Consider the following 25948-nt stretch of genomic DNA (forward strand, 5'->3'; position numbering starts at 1 on the left):
CATCTAAAGCCAATCTGGTGGCCTTCCCTCAATCTACGCTAGCTAGCTAACGTTACACTGCATCTAAAGCCAATCTGGTGACGTCAAAAAGATGACAAAAGGTTTTCCTACTAATTATTTGCCTCCTTTTGAATTTCCAAGCTACTGTAATGCACTTATGATGAAATCTTCATCAGCGCTCATTGACAATGCTTTGAGTAAAATGCTCAGTTCAGGCATCAGTTCAAAACGAACGCTCAAAACAATATTGTGACGAAACATGCAACCCATGAATATGTAGGAAAAAAATATATATATAATTTTAAGCATATTCATACTGTAATGTCAATAACAACCAATTAATGCAAGTATAAATATCCTCTACTTCCAAAGTCAAATATGTTTTTTTAAAATATTGTCCTTATTATTATTTAACAAGAGCCTTACAAAAATAACAGGAACAAGATATACATCAATTTAATTTGAATGTGCATAAAATAGTCAATTAGCTCATGTGACTAAACTGTACACGACGACACAAAGAAGTGTCTAAATCATGTACTTTCCAGAGATGCTTTGACTGTTGACAAAGACGGGGTCCACAGAGGCCACTTTGGAAGCGATAAAAGAATGAATACAATGGAGGACTGCCGTCAGATTGGAGAACTCCAGCTCCTGCAATGGAAAGAAAAACCCTGAATACAAATTAGAACAATTACTCTTAAGAGTTGGCATAACATCGTACAAAATTATTAACTAATATTATTGTTGTTTTTTTGTTGTTAGTAGTAGTAATAAATACAAGTGCCTATTTGTTACAAAAGTAATTGGGACATTTTTTTGTACATAAAAATGTCCCAATTACTTTTGTAACAAATAGGCACTTGTATTTATTACTACTACTAACAACAAAAAAACAACAATAATCTTAGTTAATAATATTACTCTACTGGTTCCCAACATGGCATTTACCAGAGATAGTTTGATTCTATATATTGATGAGGTAGCAAAAGCTGATTTTATTAAGTGTCCACGGGAGTGGAGGCGGCTGAGGGGAGGACTGCTCATAGTAATGGCTGGAACGACGTGAAGGGAATGAAACACATGAAAACCACCCCGATTTAAAGGTGCCACCAGCCTTCTGTGGAACACAATATTCTAACATTCTGCCGTCTACCAATACACTCCTCGGAGAGGTCACTGCAATGCAATGGAACTTGAGTAGATATTTATTTAATTTAACCTTAATTATTTAACTAGGCAAGTCAGTCTTATTTACAATAACGGCCCACCAAAAGGCAAGAAAGAAGCCTCCTGCAGGGATGGGGGCTGGGATTAAAAATAATAAATTAAAAAAATATATATATAGGATATAAACACACATTACGACAAGAGAGACAACACTACATAAAGAGAGACCTAAGACAACAACATAGCATGGCAGCAACACATGGCAACACAGCATGGTAGCAACACAGCATGACAATAACATGGTAGCAACACAACATGGCAACATCAACACAACATGGCAACAGCAGCACAACATGGTAGCAGCACAAAACATGGTACAAACATTATTGGGCACAGACAACAGCACAAAGGGCAAGAAGGTAGAGACAACAATACATCTCGCGAAGCAGCCACAACTGTCAGTAAGAGGGTCCATGATTGAGTCTTTGAATGAAGAGATAAAACTGTCCAGTTTGAGTGTTTTTTACAGCTCATTCCAGTCACTAGCTGCAGCGAACTGAAAGGAGGGGCAACCCAGGGATATGTGTGCTTTGGGGACCTTTAACAGAATGTGACAGGCAGAACGGGTGTTGTAAGTGGAGGATGAGGGCTGCAGTAGATATCTCAGATGTGGGGGAGTGAGGCCTAAGAGGGTTTTACAAATGAGCATCGACCAGTGGGTCTTGCGACAGGTACCCAGAGATGACCGGTTTACAGAGGAGTATAGAGTGTACCTTCATCTCTATCTGTTTGTTTTCAGCGTTCTTGAAGAGGAGTTTCACCCTTGTTTTCCCATCATCAGAGGAGCCTTTCAGTTGAGAGAATTTGTATCTCCATAATATCTTCTACAGAGGATAAAAGTTGACAATAGAGCAAGGGTTTATTATTACTAACTAATCAATAAACAGTAGGTATTAACCAGTCTAGCATGGATAATATCCCCCCCCCCTACTGTATAGCCTGTTGAACATTCAGTTAGAATAGTGAATGAACGATGACTCACCTTCGAGGAGCTCTCAGAACAAGTGAAGCCAGATCCAAAGTCTATGGTCAAACACAGTACTTTACTCTGGCTGCTGCACATGTAGGTCTTTGACTGTTGAGAGACAGATCGGTATTTTAGAGAACAAATCACACATTTCAACATGTACATTGTGTAACGGAAAGATTCAATATGTCAGTCTAGAGCATCTCAAAGTAAAAGGATATTCTGCAACAACAACAAAAATCTGTGTGTGTGTGTGTGGGGGGGGGGCTTATCAGAACAAAGCAGCTCCTGAAGAAATGTTGAAATAATGTACATGTTCATTGTGTTTTCATTGAGGGTGTATGTTAGGTGGATGGTTTACAAAATGAGTAGTTAGGGGATCCTGTTTAAGCTTTTTTTTTTGTGTGTGTGTGAAAGCTTAGGAACTGCTGTCGGGGTCAGAGTACAGTCTACATATGGATTATTGTGAAATTAATTTCTTCCAATGCTTGAACTTCCTCTGAGCTTTGAATACACCCAACCCTCTTAAAGGATCAACAAACATAATTGTGAACGTGCAATGCAGAAATAGGCTATCCATTTATATAGCTCTGCTATTGCTGCAGGTGTGTTCAATCCAATATGCTTGAGAGGAATTTAGATTGTGTCAATTGAGAATTCTTCTAAACTAGTTAAAATATACTTATTCATGTTACCATACTAGAACGTATTGATTACTTTACACGTATTAGGAATGTAATAGGTTTGGGTCAATGGAGGGTGGATAGGATCTGGGGTGTATGGAAAGTTACTGAGTGAGACAAGGGGGAGTGCAGAAACGTAATATTCTGTTCAAACATGTTATTGTTTAAAATCAATGTTTCTAAGGAGGGTGGCGAAGGGCAACAGGTCGTCACTGATAAGCAGGCCAGCTGAAGGGCAACAGGTCGTCACTGATAAGCAGGCCAGCTGAAGGGCAACAGATCGTCACTAATAAGCAGGCCAGCTGAAGGGCAACAGGTCGTCACTAATAAGCAGGCCAGCTGAAGGGCAACATGTCGTCACTGATAAGCAGGCCAGCTGAAGGGCAACAGGTCGTCACTGATAAGGCAGGCCAGCTGAAGGGCCACAGGTCGTCACTGATAAGCTGGCCAGCTGAAGGGCAACAGGTCGTCACTGATAAGCAGGCCAGCTGAAGGGCAACAGGTCGTCACTGATAGGCAGGCCAGCTGAAGGGCAACAGGTCGTCACTGATAAGCAGGCCAGCTGAAGGGCAACAGGTCGTCACTGATAAGCAGGCCAGCTGAAGGGCAACAGGTCGTCACTGATAAGCAGGCCATCTGAAGGGCAACAGGTCGTCACAGATAAGCAGGCCAGCTGAAGTGCAACAGGTCGTCACTGATAGGCAGGCCAGCTGCGTAACTAGGAAGGAGCGAGGAATTCGGCTCCAGGTCAAGTCAACAGATGAAGTGAGAAAAACCTCTAGAGGTGGGGCCAGAGGGCCCACCACAACGACCCTCCTACTGATGTCCTATGTCACACAGAGGGGCCCACCACAACGACCCTCCTAGTGATGTCCTATGTTCACACAGAGGGGCCCACCACAACGACCCTCCTTCTGCAGTATTATGTCACACAGAGGGGCCCACCACAACGACCCTCCTACTGCAGTCCTATGTTCACACAGAGGGGCCCACCACAACGACCCCCTCCTACTGCAGTCCTATGTTCACACAGAGGGGCCCACCACAACGACCCTCCTACTGCAGTCTTGTGTCAAGCATAATTATTTCCACGCCCATCAAGGTTTTAGCATAAGGCAGGGCCATGACTACACCAGTGGGAGGAACCAATTAAGTTCCTGCCTAGCAACAGTGATGTAACTAACCAAATGGCTACCCAGATTATTTGCATTGCCCCCCCCCCCCACACACACACACACACTCCGCTGCTACTCTCTGTTATCAGCTATGCATAGTCACTTTAACACCTGTACCTACATGTAAATATTACCTCAACGATCCGGTGCCCCCCACACATTGCCTCTGTACCGATACCCCCCCCGTATATAGTCACTCTAACTGTTGTATTCGGGCACATGTGACTAAATCAATTTGATTTGATGTGTATTGGCTGTCTAGATGTGTAAGGAGTTGACCCAAGCTAGTAAGAGGTTATAAAATAGCTATGCTTGTGTCATCATAACTTGTCTTTGCAGCTGTATGACCCAGTGGGTGAATAAACTTGGTTTGAGCTTTTCCTTAGTTGTCAGTTTGAGTTTTTACTCTGTTTGTTCAGAACCTGACAATATAACATTTAAAAGAACAAAGTGAAATATCTACAGGGTTGCCTCCAGTCTGTAGCCTTCCATTTTACTGCCCCCCCGACAAGAACAACCAAACGTGTGACATAATGCTTTTCACAAGTCTTACTGAAAGCAGTGATGTGTGAGCATGTGTCTCTGTAGTGAAGTGTAGATCTTTGTGGAAATGAATAAGGTGCTGTGTAGAAACCCTATCTTCCCCATGTTTCCGTTCTTCAGCAAACGAAGCTGAACTCAAAAAAGGGATACAACTACCGTTCCTTACCGCTTCGGTCACTTTGACACATTTTGCTGTGAATTTCAGGTGTTGCTCCTTTCACACTCTCTCTCTCACAAGGCTGTTGGGGAAACCTGCTGTTTTTAATGATTGACTACCAGTGAACAGTGAATGCAGTTGGACTCTTGAGTGTCTTGCTGTTTAAAAATAACCTCTTCTCCACAGAGGTGCCTGGATGAAATTGAGTTGCCATGAAAAGAAAGAAAAAAAATCCTTGTGTGATAATTTGTTGTGTCACGCTAAACACAGACTACACGTTGCTAATTGGACAGCTTCCTCAACAGGGATTGGGAGAATTCAACATGCAGTGGTTTTAAGAAACTTCTATTCCAGAGATAGGGTTAGTGCTGTTGTTCTACTCAACACAATACAACAAAAAACATATATTAAATTGGCTCATGAGTATAACCCTGTCTAAGTTTAATGTGAATGCACCAACACCAGCAGCATAGCACCCTGCATCCCATTGCTTGCTTCTGAACCTAAGCAGGGTCGGTCCCTGGATGGGAGACCAGATGCTGCTGGATGTGGTGTTTGGAGGGCCAATAGGAGGCACCCTTTCCTCTGGTCTAAAAAAATATCCCAATGCCCCAGGGCAGTGATTTGGGACATTGCCCTGTGTAGGTTGCTGTCTTTCAGATCAGATGTTAAACGGGTGTCCTAGCTAAATTCCCAATCGAGCCCTCACACAGTCACCTAATCATCCCCAGCTTACAATTAGCTCATTCCTGTAACTGTTTCACAGGTTGTTGCTGTAAATGAGAATGTGTTCTCAGTCAACTTACTTGGGAAAAGGGGGTTAAATTAAGGGTTAAATAAAAACTTACCTCCATGTAAACATGTAAGGGACAGACAGTGTACGTTTGTCCTAAATAATATATATATATATTTTTTAAAGCTGACGCCCATCCAATCAGTTTTCAGTTCCGGGCTTAGCCCAAGTTCAACTCCGATATGAAACCACAGGAGACTTAGCCCAAGTTCAACTCTGTTGACAGCTTTTCTGAAACCACAGGAGACTTAGTTCAACTCTGGTCTGAAACTACAGGAGGCTTGTCCCAAGTTTACATAATGAATGGTGGAAAATGCTAATTATTATAGCTTTTTCACAGAGTGACAGAGGGGTAAGACCACATTTTAATTATGCCGTTTGTGCTGCCCACACTATGCACCTCAGGATAATGTTCAGACTAGGCTCACTGTATAAGCTGTTAACACATCAGGATAATGTTCAGACTAGGCTCACTGTATCAGCTGTTAACACCTCAGGATAATGTTCAGACTAGGCTCACTGTATCAGCTGTTAACACCTCAGGATAATGTTCAGACTAGGCTCACTGTATCAGCTGTTAACACCTCAGGATAATGTTCAGACTAGGCTCACTGTATCAGCTGTTAACACCTCAGGATAATGTTCAGACTAGGCTCACTGTATCAGCTGTTAACACCGCGGGATAATGTTCAGACTAGGCTCACTGTATCAGCTGTTAACACCTCGGGATAATGTTCAGACTAGGCTCACTGTATCAGCTGTTAACACCTCAGGATAATGTTCAGACTAGGCTCACTGTATCAGCTGTTAACACCTCGGGTAATGTTCAGACTAGGCTCACTGTATCAGCTGTTAACACCTCGGGATAATGTTCAGACTATGCTCACTGTATCAGCTGTTAACACCTCGGGATAATGTTCAGACTAGGCTCACTGTATCAGCTGTTAACACCCCGGGATAATGTTCAGACTAGGCTCACTGTATCAGCTGTTAACACCTCGGGATAATGTTCAGACTATGCTCACTGTATCAGCTGTTAACACCCCGGGATAATGTTCAGACTAGGCTCACTGTATCAGCTGTTAACACCTCGGGATAATGTTCAGACTATGCTCACTGTATCAGCTGTTAACACCCCGGGATAATGTTCAGACTAGGCTCACTGTATCAGCTGTTAACACCCCGGGATAATGTTCAGACTAGGCTCACTGTATCAGCTGTTAACACCTCGGGATAATGTTCAGACTATGCTCACTGTATCAGCTGTTAACACCTCGGGATAATGTTCAGACTATGCTCACTGTATCAGCTGTTAACACCTCGGGATAATGTTCAGACTAGGCTCACTGTATCAGCTGTTAACACCCCGGGATAATGTTCAGACTAGGCTCACTGTATCAGCTGTTAACACCTCGGGATAATGTTCAGACTATGCTCACTGTATCAGCTGTTAACACCCCGGGATAATGTTCAGACTAGGCTCACTGTATCAGCTGTTAACACCTCGGGATAATGTTCAGACTATGCTCACTGTATCAGCTGTTAACACCCCGGGATAATGTTCAGACTAGGCTCACTGTATCAGCTGTTAACACCCCGGGATAATGTTCAGACTAGGCTCACTGTATCAGCTGTTAACACCTCGGGATAATGTTCAGACTATGCTCACTGTATCAGCTGTTAACACCTCAGGATAATGTTCAGACTAGGCTCACTGTATCAGCTGTTAACACCTCAGGATAATGTTCAGACTAGGCTCACTATCAGCTGTTAACACATCAGGATAATGTTCAGACTAGGCTCACTCAGAGAATACACATGGACAATTTCTTCTATTCTATTTGTATTTGTGGTTCTGCTGAGACATGGACCATAATGCTTGATCATTTTGAACATGAAGTGGATTTAATCTGTCTTCGGCAGGACAGGGATTCCTCCCAGAGTCGTCATAGTGTACAAGGCCAACTATATCCTTCATAGTGTACAAGGCCAACTATATCCTTCATAGTGTACAAGGCCAACTACGTCCTACATAGTTACCCTTGTACACAACGAAAAACAGTTGGCCTTGTACACTATGAAGGACACAGTTGGCCTTGTACACTACCAATGATATAGTTGGCCTTGTACACTATGAAGGATATAGTTGGCCTTGTACACTATGAAGGATATAGTTGGCCTTGTACACTATGTCCTTGGTAGTGTACAAGGGTAACTATATCCTAGTGTACAAGGCCAAATCGAGTTTTTAGAAATGTTTGCAAATGTATACATAATTGTTTTTTTTTAAATCACATTTGGATAAGTATTCAGACCCTTTATTAAGTACTTTGTTGAAGCACCTTTGGCAGTGATTACAGCCTTGAGACTTCCTTGGTATGACGCTACAAGCTTGGCACATCTGTATTTGGTGAGTTTCTCCCATTCTTTTCTGTAGATCCGCTCAAGCTCTGTCAGGTTGGATGGGGAGTGTTGCAGCACAGCTATATTCAGGTCTCTCCAGAGATGTTAGATCGGGTTCAAGTCTGGGCTCTAGCTGGGCCACTCAAGGACATTCAGAGAGTTGTCACGAAGCCACTCCTGTGTTGTAATGGCTGTGTGCTTAGGGTCTTTGTCCTGTTGGAAGGTTGAACCTTCACCCTAGTCTGAGGTCCTGAGCACTCTGGTGCAGGTTTTCATCAAGGATCTTTTTGTACTTTGCTATGTTCGTCTTTCCCTCGATCCGGACTAGTCTCCCAGTCCCTGCCGCTGAAAAACATCCCCACAGCATGATGCTGCCAACACCATGCTACACCGTAGGGATGGTGCTAGTTTCCTCCAGACATGACGCTTGGCATTCGGGCCAAAGAGTTCAATCTTGGTTTCATCAGACCAGAGAATCTTGTTTCTCATGGTCTGAGTGTCCTTTAGGTGCCTTCTGGCAAACTCCAAGCAGGCTGTCATGAGCCTTTTATTGAGAAGTGGCTTCCGTCTGGCCTCTCTACCATAAAGGCCTGATTGGTGGAGTGCTGCAGAGATGGTTGTCCTTCTGGAAGGTTCTCCCATCTCCACAGAGGAACTCTGGAGCTCTGTCAGAGTGACCATCGCGTTCTTAGTCACCTCCCTGACCAAGGCCCTTCTCCCTTGATTGCTCAGTTTGGCCGGGCTGCTAGCTCTAGGAAGAGTCTTGTTGGTTCCAAACCTATTCCATTTAAAAATGATGGAGGCCACCGTGTCCTTGGGGACCTTCAATGCTGCAGAAATGTTTTGGTACCCTTCCCCAGATTTGTGCCTCGACACAAACCTGTCTCGGAGATCTAAGGACAATTCCTTCCATCTCATGGCTTGGTTTTTGCTCTGACATGCACTGTCAACTGTGGGACCTTTTATAGACAGGTGTGTGCCTTTCCAAATCATGTCCAATCAATTGAATTTACCACAGGTGGACTCCAATCAAGTTGTAAAAACATCTCAAGGATAATCAATGGAAACAGAATGCACCTGAGCTCAATTTGATTCTCATAGCAAAGGGTCTGAATACGTAGGTAAATAAGATATTTCTGTTTTTAAATTTTGTATAAATATGCAAAAAAAATGCTTTGTCAATATGGTGTATTGTGTGTAGATTGATGAGGGAAAAAATGCCTTTAATCCATTTTAGAACAAGGCTGTAACGTAACAAAATGTGGAAAACGTCCAGGGGTCTGAATACTTTCCGAATGCACCATATGTCCTTAGTAGTAAACAAGGCCAACTATGTCCTTTGTAATTTACAATGCCAACTATGTCCTTCATAGTGAACAAGGCCAACTATGTCCGTCATAGTGTACAAAGCCAACCATGTCCTTTGTAATTTACAATGCCAACTATGTCCTTCATAGTGTACACGGCCAACTATGTCCTTCATAGTGTACAAGGCCAACTATGTCCTTCATAGTGTACAAGGCCAACTATGTCCTTCATAGTGTACAAAGCCAACCATGTCCTTTGTAATTTACAAGGCCAACTATGTCCTTCATAGTGTACAAGGCCAACTATGTCCTTCATAGTGTACAAGGCCAACTATGTCTTTCATAGTGTACAAAGCCAACCATGTCCTTTGTAATTTACAAGGCCAACTATGTCCTTCATATTGTACAAGGCCAACAATGTCCTTCATAGTGTACAAAGCCAACCATGTCCTTTGTAATTTACAATGCCAACTATGTCCTTCATAGTGTACACGGCCAACTATGTCCTTCATAGTGTACAAGGCCAACTATGTCCCTCATAGTGTACAAGGCCAACTATTTCCTTCATAGTGTACAAGGCCAACTATGTCCTTCATAGTGTACAAGGCCAACTATGTCCTTCATAGTGTACAAGGCCAACTATGTCCTTCATAGTGTACAAGGCCAACTATGTCCTTCATAGTGTACAAGGCCAACTATGTCCTTCATAGTGTACAAGGCCAACTATGTCCTTCATAGTGTACAAGGCCAACTATGTCCTTCATAGTGAACAAGGCCAACTATGTCCTTCATAGTGTACAAGGCCAACTATGTCCTTCATAGTGTACAAGGCCAACTATGTCCTTCATATTGTACAAGGCCAACAATGTCCTTCATAGTGTACAAAGCCAACCATGTCCTTTGTAATTTACAATGCCAACTATGTCCTTCATAGTGTACACGGCCAACTATGTCCTTCATAGTGTACAAGGCCAACTATGTCCCTCATAGTGTACAAGGCCAACTATTTCCTTCATAGTGTACAAGGCCAACTATGTCCTTCATAGTGTACAAGGCCAACTATGTCCTTCATAGTGTACAAGGCCAACTATGTCCTTCATAGTGTACAAGGCCAACTATGTCCTTCATAGTGTACAAGGCCAACTATGTCCTTCATAGTGTACAAGGCCAACTATGTCCTTCATAGTGTACAAGGCCAACTATGTCCTTCATAGTGAACAAGGCCAACTATGTCCTTCATAGTGTACAAGGCCAACTATGTCCTTCATAGTGTACAAGGCCAACTATGTCCTTCATAGTGAACAAGGCCAACTATGTCCTTCATAGTGTACAAGGCCAACTATGTCCTTCATAGTGTACAAGGCCAACTATGTCCTTCATAGTGAACAAGGCCAACTATGTCCTTCATAGTGAACAAGGCCAACTATGTCCTTCATAGTGTACAAGGCCAACTATGTCCTTCATAGTGTACAAAGCCAACCATGTCCTTTGTAATTTACAAGGCCAACTATGTCCTTCATAGTGTACAAGGCCAACTATGTCCTTCATAGTGTACAAAGCCAACCATGTCCTTTGTAATTTACAAGGCCAACTATGTCCTTCATAGTGAACAAGGCCAACTATGTCCTTCATAGTGTACAATGCCAACTATGTCCTTCATAGTGTACAAGGCCAACTATGTCCTTCATAGTGTACAATGCCAACTATGTCCTTCATAGTGTACAAGGCCAACTATGTCCTTCATAGTGAACAAGGCCAACTATGTCCTTCATAGTGAACAAGGCCAACTATATCCTTCATAGTGAACAAGGCCAACTATATCCTTCATAGTGAACAAGGACAACTATGTCCTTCATAGTGAACAGGGCCAACTATGTCCTTCATAGTGAACAAGGCCAACTATGTCCTTCATAGTGTACAAGGCCAACTATGTCCTTCATAGTGTACAAAGCCAACCATGTCCTTCATAGTGTACAAAGCCAACCATGTCCTTTGTAATTTACAAGGCCAACTATGTCCTTCATAGTGTACAAGGCCAACTATGTCCTTCATAGTGTACAAGGCCAACTATGTCCTTCATAGTGTACAACGCCAACCATGTCCTTTGTAATTTACAAGGCCAACTATGTCCTTCATAGTGTACAAGGCCAACTATGTCCTTCATAGTGTACAAAGCCAACCATGTCCTTTGTAATTTACAAGGCCAACTATGTCCTTCATAGTGAACAAGGCCAACTATGTCCTTCATAGTGTACAATGCCAACTATGTCCTTCATAGTGTACAAGGCCAACTATGTCCTTCATAGTGAACAAGGCCAACTATGTCCTTCATAGTGAACAAGGCCAACTATATCCTTCATAGTGAACAAGGACAACTATGTCCTTCATAGTGAACAGGGCCAACTATATCCTTCATAGTGAACAAGGCCAACTATGTCCTTCATAGTGAACAAGGCCAACTATGTCCTTCATAGTGAACAAGGCCAACTATATCCTTCATAGTGAACAAGGACAACTATGTCCTTCATAGTGAACAAGGCCAACTATGTCCTTCATAGTGAACAAGGCCAACTATGTCCTTCATAGTGAACAAGGCCAACTATGTCCTTCATAGTGTACAAGGCCAACTATGTCCTTCATAGTGAACAAGGCCAACTACTGTACGTCGTATTAATGTTGTATTTAGAAAAAACGTTTTTCAATAAACAGCAAGTCCCAGTCCACTGAAGTACAGGATACATCAGAGCACACAGGACATTCCCATCTGTTCCTGCTTTCAAGGGTTCATTCTATGAAAGATTAAGAGAGGCTGTTATTTCATTGGGCTTAATTTTGTTTGAGTCTGCAGTTCATATGTTGACATTTTCTTCTGGTACAGTTGAGAACTTGCCTAAGGAATGAATGTCCTCAGAATTAAGAGGAAACTTAATTGACTCATGATCCTAAACTATCCATGACCGCACAACGCACTCTATGGAACATAAAAGGGAAATATTTGCCTTCAAAGATTGTCAGATTGATGACTTATTTTCTCAACAGCCAATGAATTTTAGGAACCTGCGTCTGGTAAACCATTTAAAGCTGTGTGATTACATTTGCTAGTTTAATATCAAAATCAAATAAAATGGTATTTGTCACATACACTTGTTTAGCAGATGTTATTGCAGGTGTAGCGAAATGCTTGTGTTTCTAGCGCCAACAGTGCAGTAATATCTAACAATTTCACAACAATACACACAAATCTAAGTAAAGGAATGGAATTAAGAATATATAAATATTTGGATGAGCAATCGTCAGAGCGGCATAGACTAAGATACAGTAGAATAGAACAGAATCCAGTATGTACATATGAGATGAGTAAGACATAGACTAAGATACTAAATAGTATAGAATACAGTATATACTGTAAACATTATTAAAGTGACTAGTGTTCCATTATTAATGTGGCCAGTGATTTCAAGTCTATATATATATAGGGCAGCAGCCTCTAATGTGCTAGTGATGGCTATTTAACAGTATTTAACAGTCGGATGGCCTTAACAGAATAACTGACATGGGTTGGTGAGGACAGTTAATGCGGTACCAAATTGTGGAATTTTTTGTCGGTTCACGCTTTGCCCTTGAAATGTATTTCAGCACTGCGGTGATTTACATCTCTTCTGACAGGTTCTTTCCTCTGTATTATTTATACATGTCTGTAGTTAAAGGGGTTCCTGAGCATCATAGCCCTCAGGCTTAACTGTGCTTTTTACTCAGCCTTTTGCCTTTGGTTGGCTGCTTTTGAAGAGGAGGATTATACAGAACCCTGCCGGCCATTCCATGAGGTCCCGACTTGACATCTAGCATACTTTTTATTTGTATAATTTTTTTAAAAACTCTTGGTTCAAATGAATGATCATGAAAAGAAATGAGTTTTAAAAAAAAGGGAGCATAGTTATTGTGGGGAAAAAAAACCATCTAATCTAATTGTGAAAAAAAGTATCTGTAAAGGTTTCGACGAGTGTCCAGTTGAACAGACAGTGCTAAGTCAGGTGTTATGAAGTGTCCTGGAACACTCATAAAGACACTTCGGGTGTTATGAAGTGTCCTGGAACACTCATAGAGACACTTCAGGTGTTATGAAGCCCTGTACATTCCTTTAAAATGCTCTACGTGAGTATCAGAAATGACCTTATTGGTACTTTTGTCTTGAAACAATCAATAACACCTCTATACACACGGTTGACAGTAGCAGGCCCACTGTGTAGATTGAGTAGGTTATTCCTATCATTAGCTGAGGTGAGTCAGTCTAGGTGTAAGAGACTGTACCTTTTGGCTGTAATGATGAGTATCTAAGTCATTTAATGCTGTCTAACCTTTAGCACATCTTTTACATATACAGGTCAAGATAATATTAAAGATTAAATAACAATACATTAAATGCTGAAAGAAAGACCATCATGTTTCAGACCTTACTGTAACAGAGCTCATCACCATCATGTTTCAGACCTTACCGTAACAGAGCTCATCACCATATTGTTTCAGACCTTACTGTAACAGAGCTCATCACCATCATGTTTCAGACCTTACTGTACCAGAGCTCATCACCATATTGTTTCAGACCTTACTGTAACAGAGCTCATCACCATCATGTTTCAGACCTTACTGTAACAGAGCTCATCACCATATTGTTTCAGACCTTACCGTACCAGAGCTCATCACCATATTGTTGTAGACCTTACGGTAACAGAGCTCATCACCATATTGTTTCAGACCTTACTGTAACAGAGCTCATCACCATCATGTTTCAGACCTTACTGTAACAGAGCTCATCACCATATTGTTTCAGACCTTACTGTAACAGAGCTCATCACCATCATGTTTCAGACCTTACTGTAACAGAGCTCATCACCATATTGTTTCAGACCTTACCGTAACAGAGCTCATCACCATCATGTTGCAGACCTTACGGTAACAGAGCTCATCACCATATTGTTTCAGACCTTACTGTAAGAGAGCTCATCACCATCATGTTTCAGACCTTACTGTAACAGAGCTCATCACCATATTGTTTCAGACCTTACTGTAACAGAGCTCATCACCATCATGTTTCAGACCTTACTGTAACAGAGCTCATCACCATATTGTTTCAGACCTTACTGTAAGAGAGCTCATCACCATCATGTTGCAGACCTTACTGTAACAGAGCTCATCACCATCATGTTTCAGACCTTACCGTAACAGAGCTCATCACCATATTGTTTCAGACCTTACTGTAACAGAGCTCATCACCATCATGTTTCAGACCTTACTGTAACAGAGCTCATCACCATATTGTTTCAGACCTTACCGTAACAGAGCTCATCACCATCATGTTTCAGACCTTACTGTAACAGAGCTCATCACCATCATGTTTCAGACCTTACTGTAACAGAGCTCATCACCATATTGTTGTAGACCTTACTGTAACAGAGCTCATCACCATATTGTTTCAGACCTTACTGTAACATAGCTCATCACCATCATGTTTCAGACCTTACTGTAACAGAGCTCATCACCATCATGTTTCAGACCTTACCGTAACAGAGCTCATCACCATATTGTTTCAGACCTTACTGTAACAGAGCTCATCACCATATTGTTTCAGACCTTACTGTAACAGAGCTCATCACCATCATGTTTCAGACCTTACTGTAACAGAGCTCATCACCATATTGTTTCAGACCTTACCGTAACAGAGCTCATCACCATCATGTTTCAGACCTTACTGTAACAGAGCTCATCACCATATTGTTGTAGACCTTACTGTAACAGAGCTCATCACCATATTGTTTCAGACCTTACTGTAACAGAGTTCATCACCATATTGTTTCAGACCTTACCGTAACAGAGCTCATCACCATCATGTTTCAGACCTTACTGTAACAGAGCTCATCACCATCATGTTTCAGACCTTACTGTAACAGAGCTCATCACCATATTGTTTCAGACCTTACTGTAACAGAGCTCATCACCATCATGTTTCAGACCTTACTGTAACAGAGCTCATCACCATATTGTTGTTGTAGACCTTACTGTAACAGAGCTCATCACCATATTGATTCAGACCTTACTGTAACAGAGCTCATCACCATTATGCTCCAGACCTTACTGTAACAGAGCTCATCACCATCATGTTTCAGACCTTACTGTAACAGAGCTCATCACCATATTGTTTCAGACCTTACTGTAACAGAGTTCATCACCATATTGTTGCAGACCTTACCATAACAGAGCTCATCACCATCATGTTGCAGACCTTACGGTAACAGAGCTCATCACCATATTGTTGCAGACCTTACCGTAAAAGAGGTCATCACCATCATGTTTCAGACCTTACTGTAACAGAGCTCATCACCATATTGTTTCAGACCTTACTGTAACAGAGTTCATCACCATATTGTTGCAGACCTTACCGTAACAGAGCTCATCACCATACTGTTGTAGACCTTACTGTAACAGAGCTCATCACCATATTGTTGCAGACCTTACTGTAACAGAGCTCATCACCATACTGTTGCAGACCTTACGGTAACAGAGCTCATCACCATTATGCTACAGACCTTACCGTACCAAAGCTCATCACCATATTGTTGCAGACCTTACCGTAAAAGAGGTCATCACCATATTGTTGCAGACCTTACGGTAACAGAGCTCATCACCATATTGTTTCAGACCTTACCGTAAAAGAGGTCATCACCATATTGTTGCAGACCTTACGGTAACAGAGCTCATCACCATATTGTTGCAGACCTTACGGTAACAGAGCTCATCACCATTATGCTACAGACCTTACTGTAACAGAGCTCATCACCATCATGTTTCAGACCTTACGGTAACAGAGCTCATCACCATCATGTTTCAGACCTTACGGTAACAGAGCTCATCACCATCATGTTTCAGACCTTACGGTAACAGAGCTCATCACCATATTGTTGCAGACCTTACCGTAACAGAGCTCATCACCATACTGTTGTAGACCTTACCGTACCAGAGCTCATCACCATATTGTTGCAGACCTTACCGTACCAGAGCTCATCACCATATTGTTGCAGACCTTACGGTAACAGAGCTCATCACCATACTGTTGCAGACCTTACCGTACCAGAGCTCATCACCATATTGTTGCAGACCTTACTGTACCAGAGCTCATCACCATATTGTTGCAGACCTTACCGTACCAGAGCTCATCACCATATTGTTACAGACCTTACCGTACCAGAGCTCATCACCATACTGTTGTAGACCTTACCGTACCAGAGCTCATCACCATATTGTTGCAGACCTTACCGTACCAGAGCTCATCACCATATTGTTACAGACCTTACCGTACCAGAGCTCATCACCATACTGTTGTAGACCTTACCGTACCAGAGCTCATCACCATATTGTTGCAGACCTTACTGTAACAGGCAATTTAATGGTTCAATGAGGTGAGGACTAATTCTTTAGATCCCTTTAAGCTACATTTTATTAAACTAACACTAATGTTTTCAAAAAGAACAAACCGTGAAAAGAAACTGCCGTCTTCCAATTCTCTGTGCAATTGATTTCCTTGTCAGAGAAATTAAAAGCAGCCCTGGATCAGTAATTAAAATCCACTTTGTCTCTTGGAAATGTCACCTACTTGGACAAATTAAAGTTTCCATAAAAAAACTATCACATAGCCTCTAGCAGTTGTATCGTGTCCCCCCCCCCCCCCCCCCCCAAAAAAAAATGCATTAAGTATGTTCTTCCTCATAGTGACATACATTTTGCAAAGCTTTGTCACGTGAACTCTGAGTACTTCTCTCGAATAATCCACTAAAATTAAGAGATTATAAAAATGAACGCATTGCTGAATTTAATGAATTCCCACCAGGCACAAACTGGTTGAATCAATGTTGTTTCAACGTAATCGGTCAACATGACGTGGAATCTACATGGAAAATACGTTGGATTTAAAAAATAAATTTAAAAAAGTAAACTGTTTTTTTTTTTTTGAGGGTGAAATTTCAACCACGGGATAATGTCATCATTGGTAACCACATTTCAACACAGACAAACTTTGTATAAAATATGTTGAATTTATTTGTACCTTTAAAACAATGTCTTGTCTTCAACGTTACAGTATATCCACGATCAGAAGAAGAATAAAACAATAGAATAGCACCTCCTACTGGACAAATGATGTATCTACAGATGTCCTTTGGTCTTCTATTCAGGATTTTAATCAGGCCCTGCTCAGCTATGACACTTGTCCCTTGTCCCAGCTATGACACTTGGCTCTTACCAATGTGCTATCGTGAGAGTGATTGTTGAGCAAATCTACACTGGGAAAAAAAAAATAAAAAAAAATAGATTCACTCTTCCTGTCAAAGTCATTCCACAGGGTAGGTTTAACAGAGAGCAAAATAAATGTGACCATGCCACATACCAATACCACACCATATCACTCACAACACCATATCACTCACATACCATATCACTCACATATCATTTAAATCAATAATTGATATGTTGGATTCACGTCTCCACCTCAACCAATTGAAGATAAATAATTCCCAAATCAACTCAAACTTTCTGTGAAAGTTCATTTAATGTTTGATTTGATTTAGTCTTGTTCTTAAACTTGAATTATTTCTCATTGATGAACGACTCAACCTATTATTACCCAGTAATCCACTCTGGAATGATGTGGTGTTCCCACTGGGTTGGCACTGTATTTCGGCTGCAGTTAACATTTTTCAATGTGTGATAACACTATGAAGGCTCTCTGGGGAATGTGGCCCAGTTCAAAATTAGCAAAATGTCAGTCATATCTCAGCACTACTTCTAAGAACCCCCAAGCATCACGTCATTTCCAAACAAACCACTTTGCTGTTCTCCACTTACCCCGACTCTCTGCACCTCCATGAAGACGGCTCTTTGGAAGGACTTCTCCCACACGGAGAGGTCAGAGGTCATCTCCACACTGAAGGTGTGACTCTGGCCGTGGCCGACCAGGATACTGAAACAGAAAGGCTCTCCGTCCTGCAGCTCCTCATCCTGCTGGAGGCCAAGGTAGAACTTGGCCTGGATCCAACAGTCCTCTGCCATCCACAGCTACAACACCACATCCAACATCATCATAATCATCAGTTCTATTCACTGGGAACCATATTTTAACTTGATATGAACAGCCTTCTATATGAGTAACTGTCATGTTGGTGCAGATCTACATCAACACATGATCCACGCGAAATTTAGAGTAACATGCACATAATTCAAATTCCGCCGACAGTCGATGCTAGTATCTTATTCTGCATGCGAATTTTGAAAGTACCTTGTGAACCTTGAACAGAACCTCATAAAGGATATACAGGGTTTCAGCTTGTCCCCAGTCAGTTGCACTAACCTGAGATGGGGGGGGGGGGGGGGACAAAAGTGAGAGTATATTATAAGCCTTCATCTTCTCATCAATGTAATGTCTTACAGACAGGATTTAAGACACTTTGAACCACAGTAAATGAACCAACACATAGTGTGCCTGACAAACGTCATTTGGAAGCTCTACATTAACCCATCTTACCCAATCAAATAACCTAACCTTGGGAAGACAATTACATGGTTTCAATACCCATGATTTGTATTGTCGGTGGTTCGGGGTCAAAACTCATTTCAGAAATAGACGATGTAATTGTAAAAGCAGGAATGAAAAGATCCAGAATAACCTGAACTGTAGCTACACACTGAGCGTAGCCCACCACAGAATAACCTGAACTGTAGCTACACACTGAGCGTAGCCCACCACAGAATAACCTGAACTGTAGCTACACACTGAGCGTAGCCCACCACAGAATAACCTGAACTGTAGCTACACACTGAGCGTAGCCCACCACAGAATAACCTGAACTGTAGCTACACACTGAGCGTAGCCCACCACAGAATAACCTGAACTGTAGCTACACACTGAGCGTAGCCCACCACAGAATAACCTGAACTGTAGCTACACACTGAGCGTAGCCCACCACAGAATAACCTGAACTGTAGCTACACACTGAGCGTAGCCCACCACAGAATAACCTGAACTGTAGCTACACACTGAGCGTAGCCCACCACAGAATAACCTGAACTGTAGCTACACACTGAGCATAGCCCACCAACATGCTCCCGGCTAAAGGAACATTTAATGGACTATCATGGTGGAATAAAATTTGAACGTGTAAATCCTTGGACTCCTGAACAGTTAATGGATGAGGAGGAAATCAATGAGAGGTTCGTACAGGAGGACTCCTGAAGATGTAGAGCCAAGGGCCTCTCAATGCCAGGAACTTGAAGGTACTGGATGGAGCAGCATCATCAGGATGCGGGTTTCCACACACCCAACCCATGTGGACAATCTGCAGAGGCAAGGTTCAAGGGATGAAAATCCATTCGGTTGCATTTTTTTTGTTGTTATTTTTAATGAACCAATATGCTATGAGTGGATCTGTCTTTATTAAAGATACAGTTGAAGTCGGAAGTTTACATACACCCAGGTTGGAGACATTAAAACACGTTTTTCAACCACTCCACAAATGTCTTGTTAACAAACTATAGTTTTTGGCAAGTCGGTTAGGACATCTACTTTGTGCATGACACAAGTCATTTTCCCAACAATTGTTTACAGAAAGATTATTTCACTTATAATTCACTGTATCACAATTCCAGTGGGTCAGAAGTTTACATTCACTAAGTTGAGTGTGCCTTTAAACAGCTTGGAAAATTCCAGAAAGTGATGTCATGGCTTTAGAAGCTTCTGATAGGCTAATTGACATCATTAAAAACAATAGTACCCAAGTATAAACACAATGGGACCACATAGCCATCATACAGCTCAGGAAGGAGACGCGTTCTGTCTCCTAAAGATGAACGTACTTTGGTGCGAAAAGTGCAAATCAATCCCAGAACAACAACAAAGGACCTTGTGATGATGCTGGAGGAAACAGGTACGAAAGCATCTATATCCACAGTAAAACGAGTCCTATATCAACATAACCTGAAAGGCCGCTCAGCAAGGAAGAAGCCACTGCTCCTTAACCGCCATAAAAAAGCCAGACTACGGTTTGCAACTTCACATGGGGACAAAGATCGTACTTTTTGGAGAAATGTCCTTTGGTCTGATGAGACAAAAATAGAACTGTTTGGCCATAATGACCATCCTTATGTTTGGAGGAAAAAGGGAGAGGCTTGCAAGCCAAGGAACACCATCCCAACTGTGAAGCACGGGGGTGGCAGTATCATGTTGTGGGGGTGTTTTGCTGCTGGAGGGACTGGTGCACTTCACAAAATAGATGGCTTCATGAGACAGGAAAATTATGTGGATATATTGAAGCAACATCTCAAGGCATCAGTCAAGAAGTTAAAGCTTGGTCGCGGGGTCTTCCAAATGGACAATGACCCCAAGCACACTTCCAAAGTTGTGGCAAAATAGCTTAAGGACAACAAAGTAAAGGTATTGGAGTGGCCATCACAAAGCCCTGACCTCAATCCAATAGAACATTTGTGGGCAGAACTGAAAAAGCGTGTGCGAGCAAGGAGGCCTACAAACCTGACTGAGTTACACCACCTCTGTCAGAAGGAATGGGCCAAAATTCACCCAATTTATTGTGGCAAGCTTGTGGAAGGCTACCCGTAACATTTGACCCAAGTTAAACAATTTAAAGGCAATTGCTACCAAGTACTAAGTGAGTGTATGTAAACTTCTGACCCACTGGGAATGTGATGAAAGAAATAAAAGCTGAAATAAATCATTCTCTATACTATTATTCTGACATTTCACATTCTTAAAATAAAGTGGTGATCATAACTGACCTAAGACAGGGAATTTTTACTAGGATTAAATGTCAGGAATTGTGAAAAACAGAGTTTAAATGTATTTGGCTAAGATGTTTGTAAACTTCCAACTTCAACTGTAGCTATAGTTACAGAGTTAGAAACTCAGCAAAAAAAGAAACATCCCTTTTTCAGGATCCTGTATTTCAAAGATCATTTGTTAAAATCCAAATAACTTCACAGATCTTCATTGTAAAGGGTTTAATAACATTGTTTCCCATGCTTGTTCAAAGACCCATTAGCAATTAATGAACATGCACCTGTGGAACTGTCGTTAAGACACTAACAGCTTACAGACGGTAGGCAATTAAGGTCACAGTTATGAAAACTTAGGACACTAAAGAGGCCTTTCTATTGACTCTGAAAAAAAAAAAAACGAAAATGCCCAGGGTCCCTGCTCATCTGCGTGAACGTGCCTCAAGCATGCTGCAAGGAGGCATGAGGACTGCAGATGTGGCCAGGGCAATAAACTGCAATGTCTGTACTGTGAGACGGCTAAGACAGCGCTACAGGGAGACATGACGGACAGCTGATCATCCTTGCAGTGACAGACCACATGTAACAACACCTGCATAGGATCGGTACATCCCAACATAATCAAATCAAATGTATTTATATAGCCCTTCGTACATCAGCTGATATCTCAAAGTGCTGTACAGAAACCCAGCCTAAAACCCCAAACAGCAAGCAATGCAGGTGTAGAAGCACGGTGGCTAGGAAAAACTCCCTAGAAAGGCTGGTAATTTATGAACATTTAGACATCTTGGCCATGTTCTGTTATAATCTCCACCCGGCACAGCCAGAAGAGGACTGGCCACCCCTCATAGCCTGGTTCCTCTCTAGGTTTCTTCCTAGGTTTTGGCCTTTCTAGGGAGTTTTTCCTTGCCACCGTGCTTCTACACCTGCATTCATTCAAATATTTACACATGTTAAGTTTGCTGAAAATAAACACAGTTGACATTGAGAGGACATTTCTTTTTTGCTGAGTTTGATGAACATAGTTACAGATGACAATAGTTATAGTTAAAGATAGTTATAGATCAATTTAGCTATAGATGAAGATAGCTATAAATGAAGATAGCTGTAGATGAAGATAGCTATAGATGAAGATAGCTATAGATGTATACAGCTATAGATAGCTATAGATGAAGATAGCTATAGATAGCTGTAGATGAAGATAGCTATAAATAGCTATAGATGAAGATAGCTATAGATGTAGACAGCTATAGATAGCTATAGATGAAGATAGCTATAGATAGCTGTAGATGAAGATAGCTATAAATAGCTATAGATGAAGATAGCTATAGATGTATACAGCTATAGATAGCTATAGATGAAGATAGCTATAGATAGCTGTAGATGAAGATAGCTATAAATAGCTATAGATGAAGATAGCTATAGATGTAGACAGCTATAGATAGCTATAGATGAAGATAGCTATAGATAGCTGTAGATGAAGATAGCTATAGATGTATAGAGCTATAGATAGCTATAGATGAAGATAGCTATAGATAGCTGTAGATGAAGATAGCTATAAATAGCTGTAGATGAAGATAGCTATAGATGTAGACAGCTATAGATAGCTATAGATGAAGATAGCTATAGATAGCTGTAGATGAAGATAGCTATAAATAGCTGTAGATGAAGATAGCTATAGATGTAGATAGCTATAGATAGCTATAGATGAAGATAGCTATAGATAGCTGTAGATGAAGATAGCTATAAATAGCTATAGATGAAGATAGCTATAGATGTAGACAGCTATAGATAGCTATAGATTAAGATAGCTATAGATAGCTGTAGATGAAGATAGCTATAAATAGCTATAGATGAAGATAGCTATAGATGTAGATGTCTATAGATAGCTGTAGATGAAGATAGCTATAGATAGCTGTAGATGAAGATAGCTATAGATGTATACAGCTATAGATAGCTATAGATGAAGATAGCTATAGATAGCTGTAGATGAAGATAGCTATAAATAGCTGTAGATGAAGATAGCTATAAATAGCTGTAGATGAAGATAGCTATAGATGTAGACAGCTATAGATAGCTATAGATGAAGATAGCTATAGATAGCTGTAGATGAAGATAGCTATAAATAGCTGTAGATGAAGATAGCTATAGATGTAGACAGCTATAGATAGCTATAGATGAAGATAGCTATAGATAGCTGTAGATGAAGATAGCTATAAATAGCTGTAGATGAAGATAGCTATAGATGTAGATAGCTATAGATAGCTATAGATGTATAAAGCTATAGATAGCTATAGATGAAGATAGCTATAGATAGCTGTAGATGAAGATAGCTATAGATGTAGACAGCTATAGATAGCTATAGATGAAGATAGCTATAGATAGCTGTAGATGAAGATAGCTATAAATAGCTGTAGATGAAGATAGCTATAGATGTAGATAGCTATAGATAGCTATAGATGTATAAAGCTATAGATAGCTATAGATGAAGATAGCTATAGATAGCTGTAGATGACGATAGCTATAAATAGCTATAGATGAAGATAGCTATAGATGTAGACAGCTATAGATAGCTATAGATGAAGATAGCTATAGACGAAGATACGTATAGCTCATGGGGTGAGGACATACCTGATCATCCGGAGAGCAATATCTGTTAATCATTTTCATCTGTTAGAGGAGAAAACAAGGGATTGCAATTTTAAGTGGAACTGCGTTAGAGCTGGCAAATCCACAGGCGCACTCCTTGTGTTACCTTACTGTGGACACTGACATTGGATGCAATGAAACCACACAGAACTTTATAACTTTATAACAAATCCCATGCTGCTACGGTGGCATGGTCAGACCAGCTCTTATAATTTACTGATACCGTGGCATGGTCAGACCAGCTCTTATAATTTACTGATACCGTGGCATGGTCAGACCAGCTCTTATACTTTACTGATACTGTGGCATGGTCAGACCAGCTCTTATAATTTACTGATACCGTGGCATGGTCAGACCAGCTCTTATACTTTACTGATACTGTGGCATGGTCAGACTAGCTCTTATACTTTACTGATACCGTGGCATGGTCAGACCAGCTCTTATACTTTACTGATACCGTGGCATGGTCAGACTAGCTCTTATACTTTACTGATACCGTGGCATGGTCAGACTAGCTCTTATACTTTACTGATACCGTGGCATGGTCAGACCAGCTCTTATACTTTACTGATACTGTGGCATGGTCAGACTAGCTCTTATACTTTACTGATACTGTGGCATGGTCAGACTAGCTCTTATACTTTACTGATACTGTGGCATGGTCAGACCAGCTCTTATACTTTACTGATACTGTGGCATGGTCAGACCAGCTCTTATACTTTACTGATACTGTGGCATGGTCAGACTAGCTCTTATACTTTACTGATACTGTGGCATGGTCAGACTAGCTCTTATACTTTACTGATACTGTGGCATGGTCAGACCAGCTCTTATACTTTACTGATACCGTGGCATGGTCAGACTAGCTCTTATATTTTACTGAGACTGATACTGTGGCATGGTCAGACCAGCTCTTATACTTTACTGATACTGTGGCATGGTCAGACTAGCTCTTATACTTTACTGATACTGTGGCATGGTCAGACTAGCTCTTATACTTTACTGATACTGTGGCATGGTCAGACCAGCTCTTATACTTTACTGATACCGTGGCATGGTCAGACTAGCTCTTATATTTTACTGAGACTGATACTGTGGCATGGTCAAATCAACAACAACTGACGTTCTAATAAGCAAGCTGCAGGTCAGCTGCAGTATCATATCAAGTCATTCTCTGTTGATGAACATGCCAGGACCCATTAGGATGTCACAGTCTATTTCTAGGTTGTTGGTCACCACAATAAAAGTCAAGAGTTCTGCTTCACCAGCTCCTCTCACAATTACATGCTGAATGAACGTTTCGCCATCCGACTACTCATCCATCCGACTACTCATCCATCCGACTACTCATCCATCCGACTACTCATCCATAATCAGGTGACGCACGACTGAATGAATCCTACTTTAGAAAAAAGAGCAGCTGTGTAGTTGTGTAGCTCAGAGCAGCCTTTCTGGATCCTTAGCGACACATAGTGATAGATCATCAGTGTACTAATCAACAGGGAATAATGGAAATGAGATAGCTAAACGCTAGCGATCACGTGAGAGTATTAATGATGGATTACTACAAGGCACTAATTCATTATGCCCATGAATACCTATTTTCTAGAAGAGAAGGAGAGGACATTAATAATAGGCATCACATTCTAATGAGAATGGAATTCAAAAATTCGGATACCCCTGGGATTTTAGCACACATCTTCTGTTGAGTTACTTGTGCTTTGGCCCTTGATCCTGTCCATTCAATCTGTATCTGGATAAAAAAAAAAATAATAATAAATTTTTACCTGGTTATACAGTAGACTTACATTCTCCAGTGTCAAATCACTGATATTGGTTGATATTGCTTGAAGCCAGTCAGTGCTTTCTGCTGCAGTGCAAAATTGTAGAATATTGATGCTCGTTCCATCTAAGGCGCAGACTTCAAAGCTGTTCGACCTGGAGGGGGTATGAACGTTCAGGTTAGAGATGTACTGTACTGTACAGTTAAAAGCACTTTTTTTGAACTAGAATGGTCAGAGTGGAAAACCTTTAAACCAAGCTGTTTCTTTCACTGAAGTGAGGACAGGCAGTGTTACGATGCTAATTAACATTACAGTTCACCTGCATTCGATAACCATGGCAACTAACATAGAGAATTAAGGAAATACAGAGCCCTGAACAAGTACATATACACTCTTAAACAGATTCCACATTCTGTAGCGTTATAGCC

The 25948-nt window shown here is 41.2% G+C and overlaps 1 protein-coding gene across 1 annotated transcript in view; it reads right to left on the bottom strand.

The window, feature by feature from the left end:
* Positions 1 to 379: 379 nt before the first annotated feature.
* The window catches only part of LOC110505924 (gamma-2-syntrophin-like), a 61798-nt gene continuing 36229 nt past the window's right edge, over positions 380 to 25948 (bottom strand). The window contains exons 10-17 of the mRNA XM_036962738.2: positions 25545 to 25674; positions 23719 to 23757; positions 19521 to 19637; positions 18581 to 18652; positions 18151 to 18360; positions 2213 to 2305; positions 1944 to 2054; positions 380 to 654 (exon numbers count right to left, since the gene is read on the bottom strand). Of these exons, the coding sequence (XP_036818633.2) occupies positions 529 to 654; positions 1944 to 2054; positions 2213 to 2305; positions 18151 to 18360; positions 18581 to 18652; positions 19521 to 19637; positions 23719 to 23757; positions 25545 to 25674 (898 nt within the window). The 3' untranslated portion in view covers positions 380 to 528. The remainder of the gene's footprint in view (positions 655 to 1943; positions 2055 to 2212; positions 2306 to 18150; positions 18361 to 18580; positions 18653 to 19520; positions 19638 to 23718; positions 23758 to 25544; positions 25675 to 25948) is intronic.

This window comes from Oncorhynchus mykiss, chromosome 25, assembly GCF_057628025.1.
Source record: "Oncorhynchus mykiss isolate SJ-2025 chromosome 25, ASM5762802v1, whole genome shotgun sequence".
In the NCBI taxonomy this organism is placed as follows: Eukaryota; Metazoa; Chordata; class Actinopteri; order Salmoniformes; family Salmonidae; genus Oncorhynchus; species Oncorhynchus mykiss.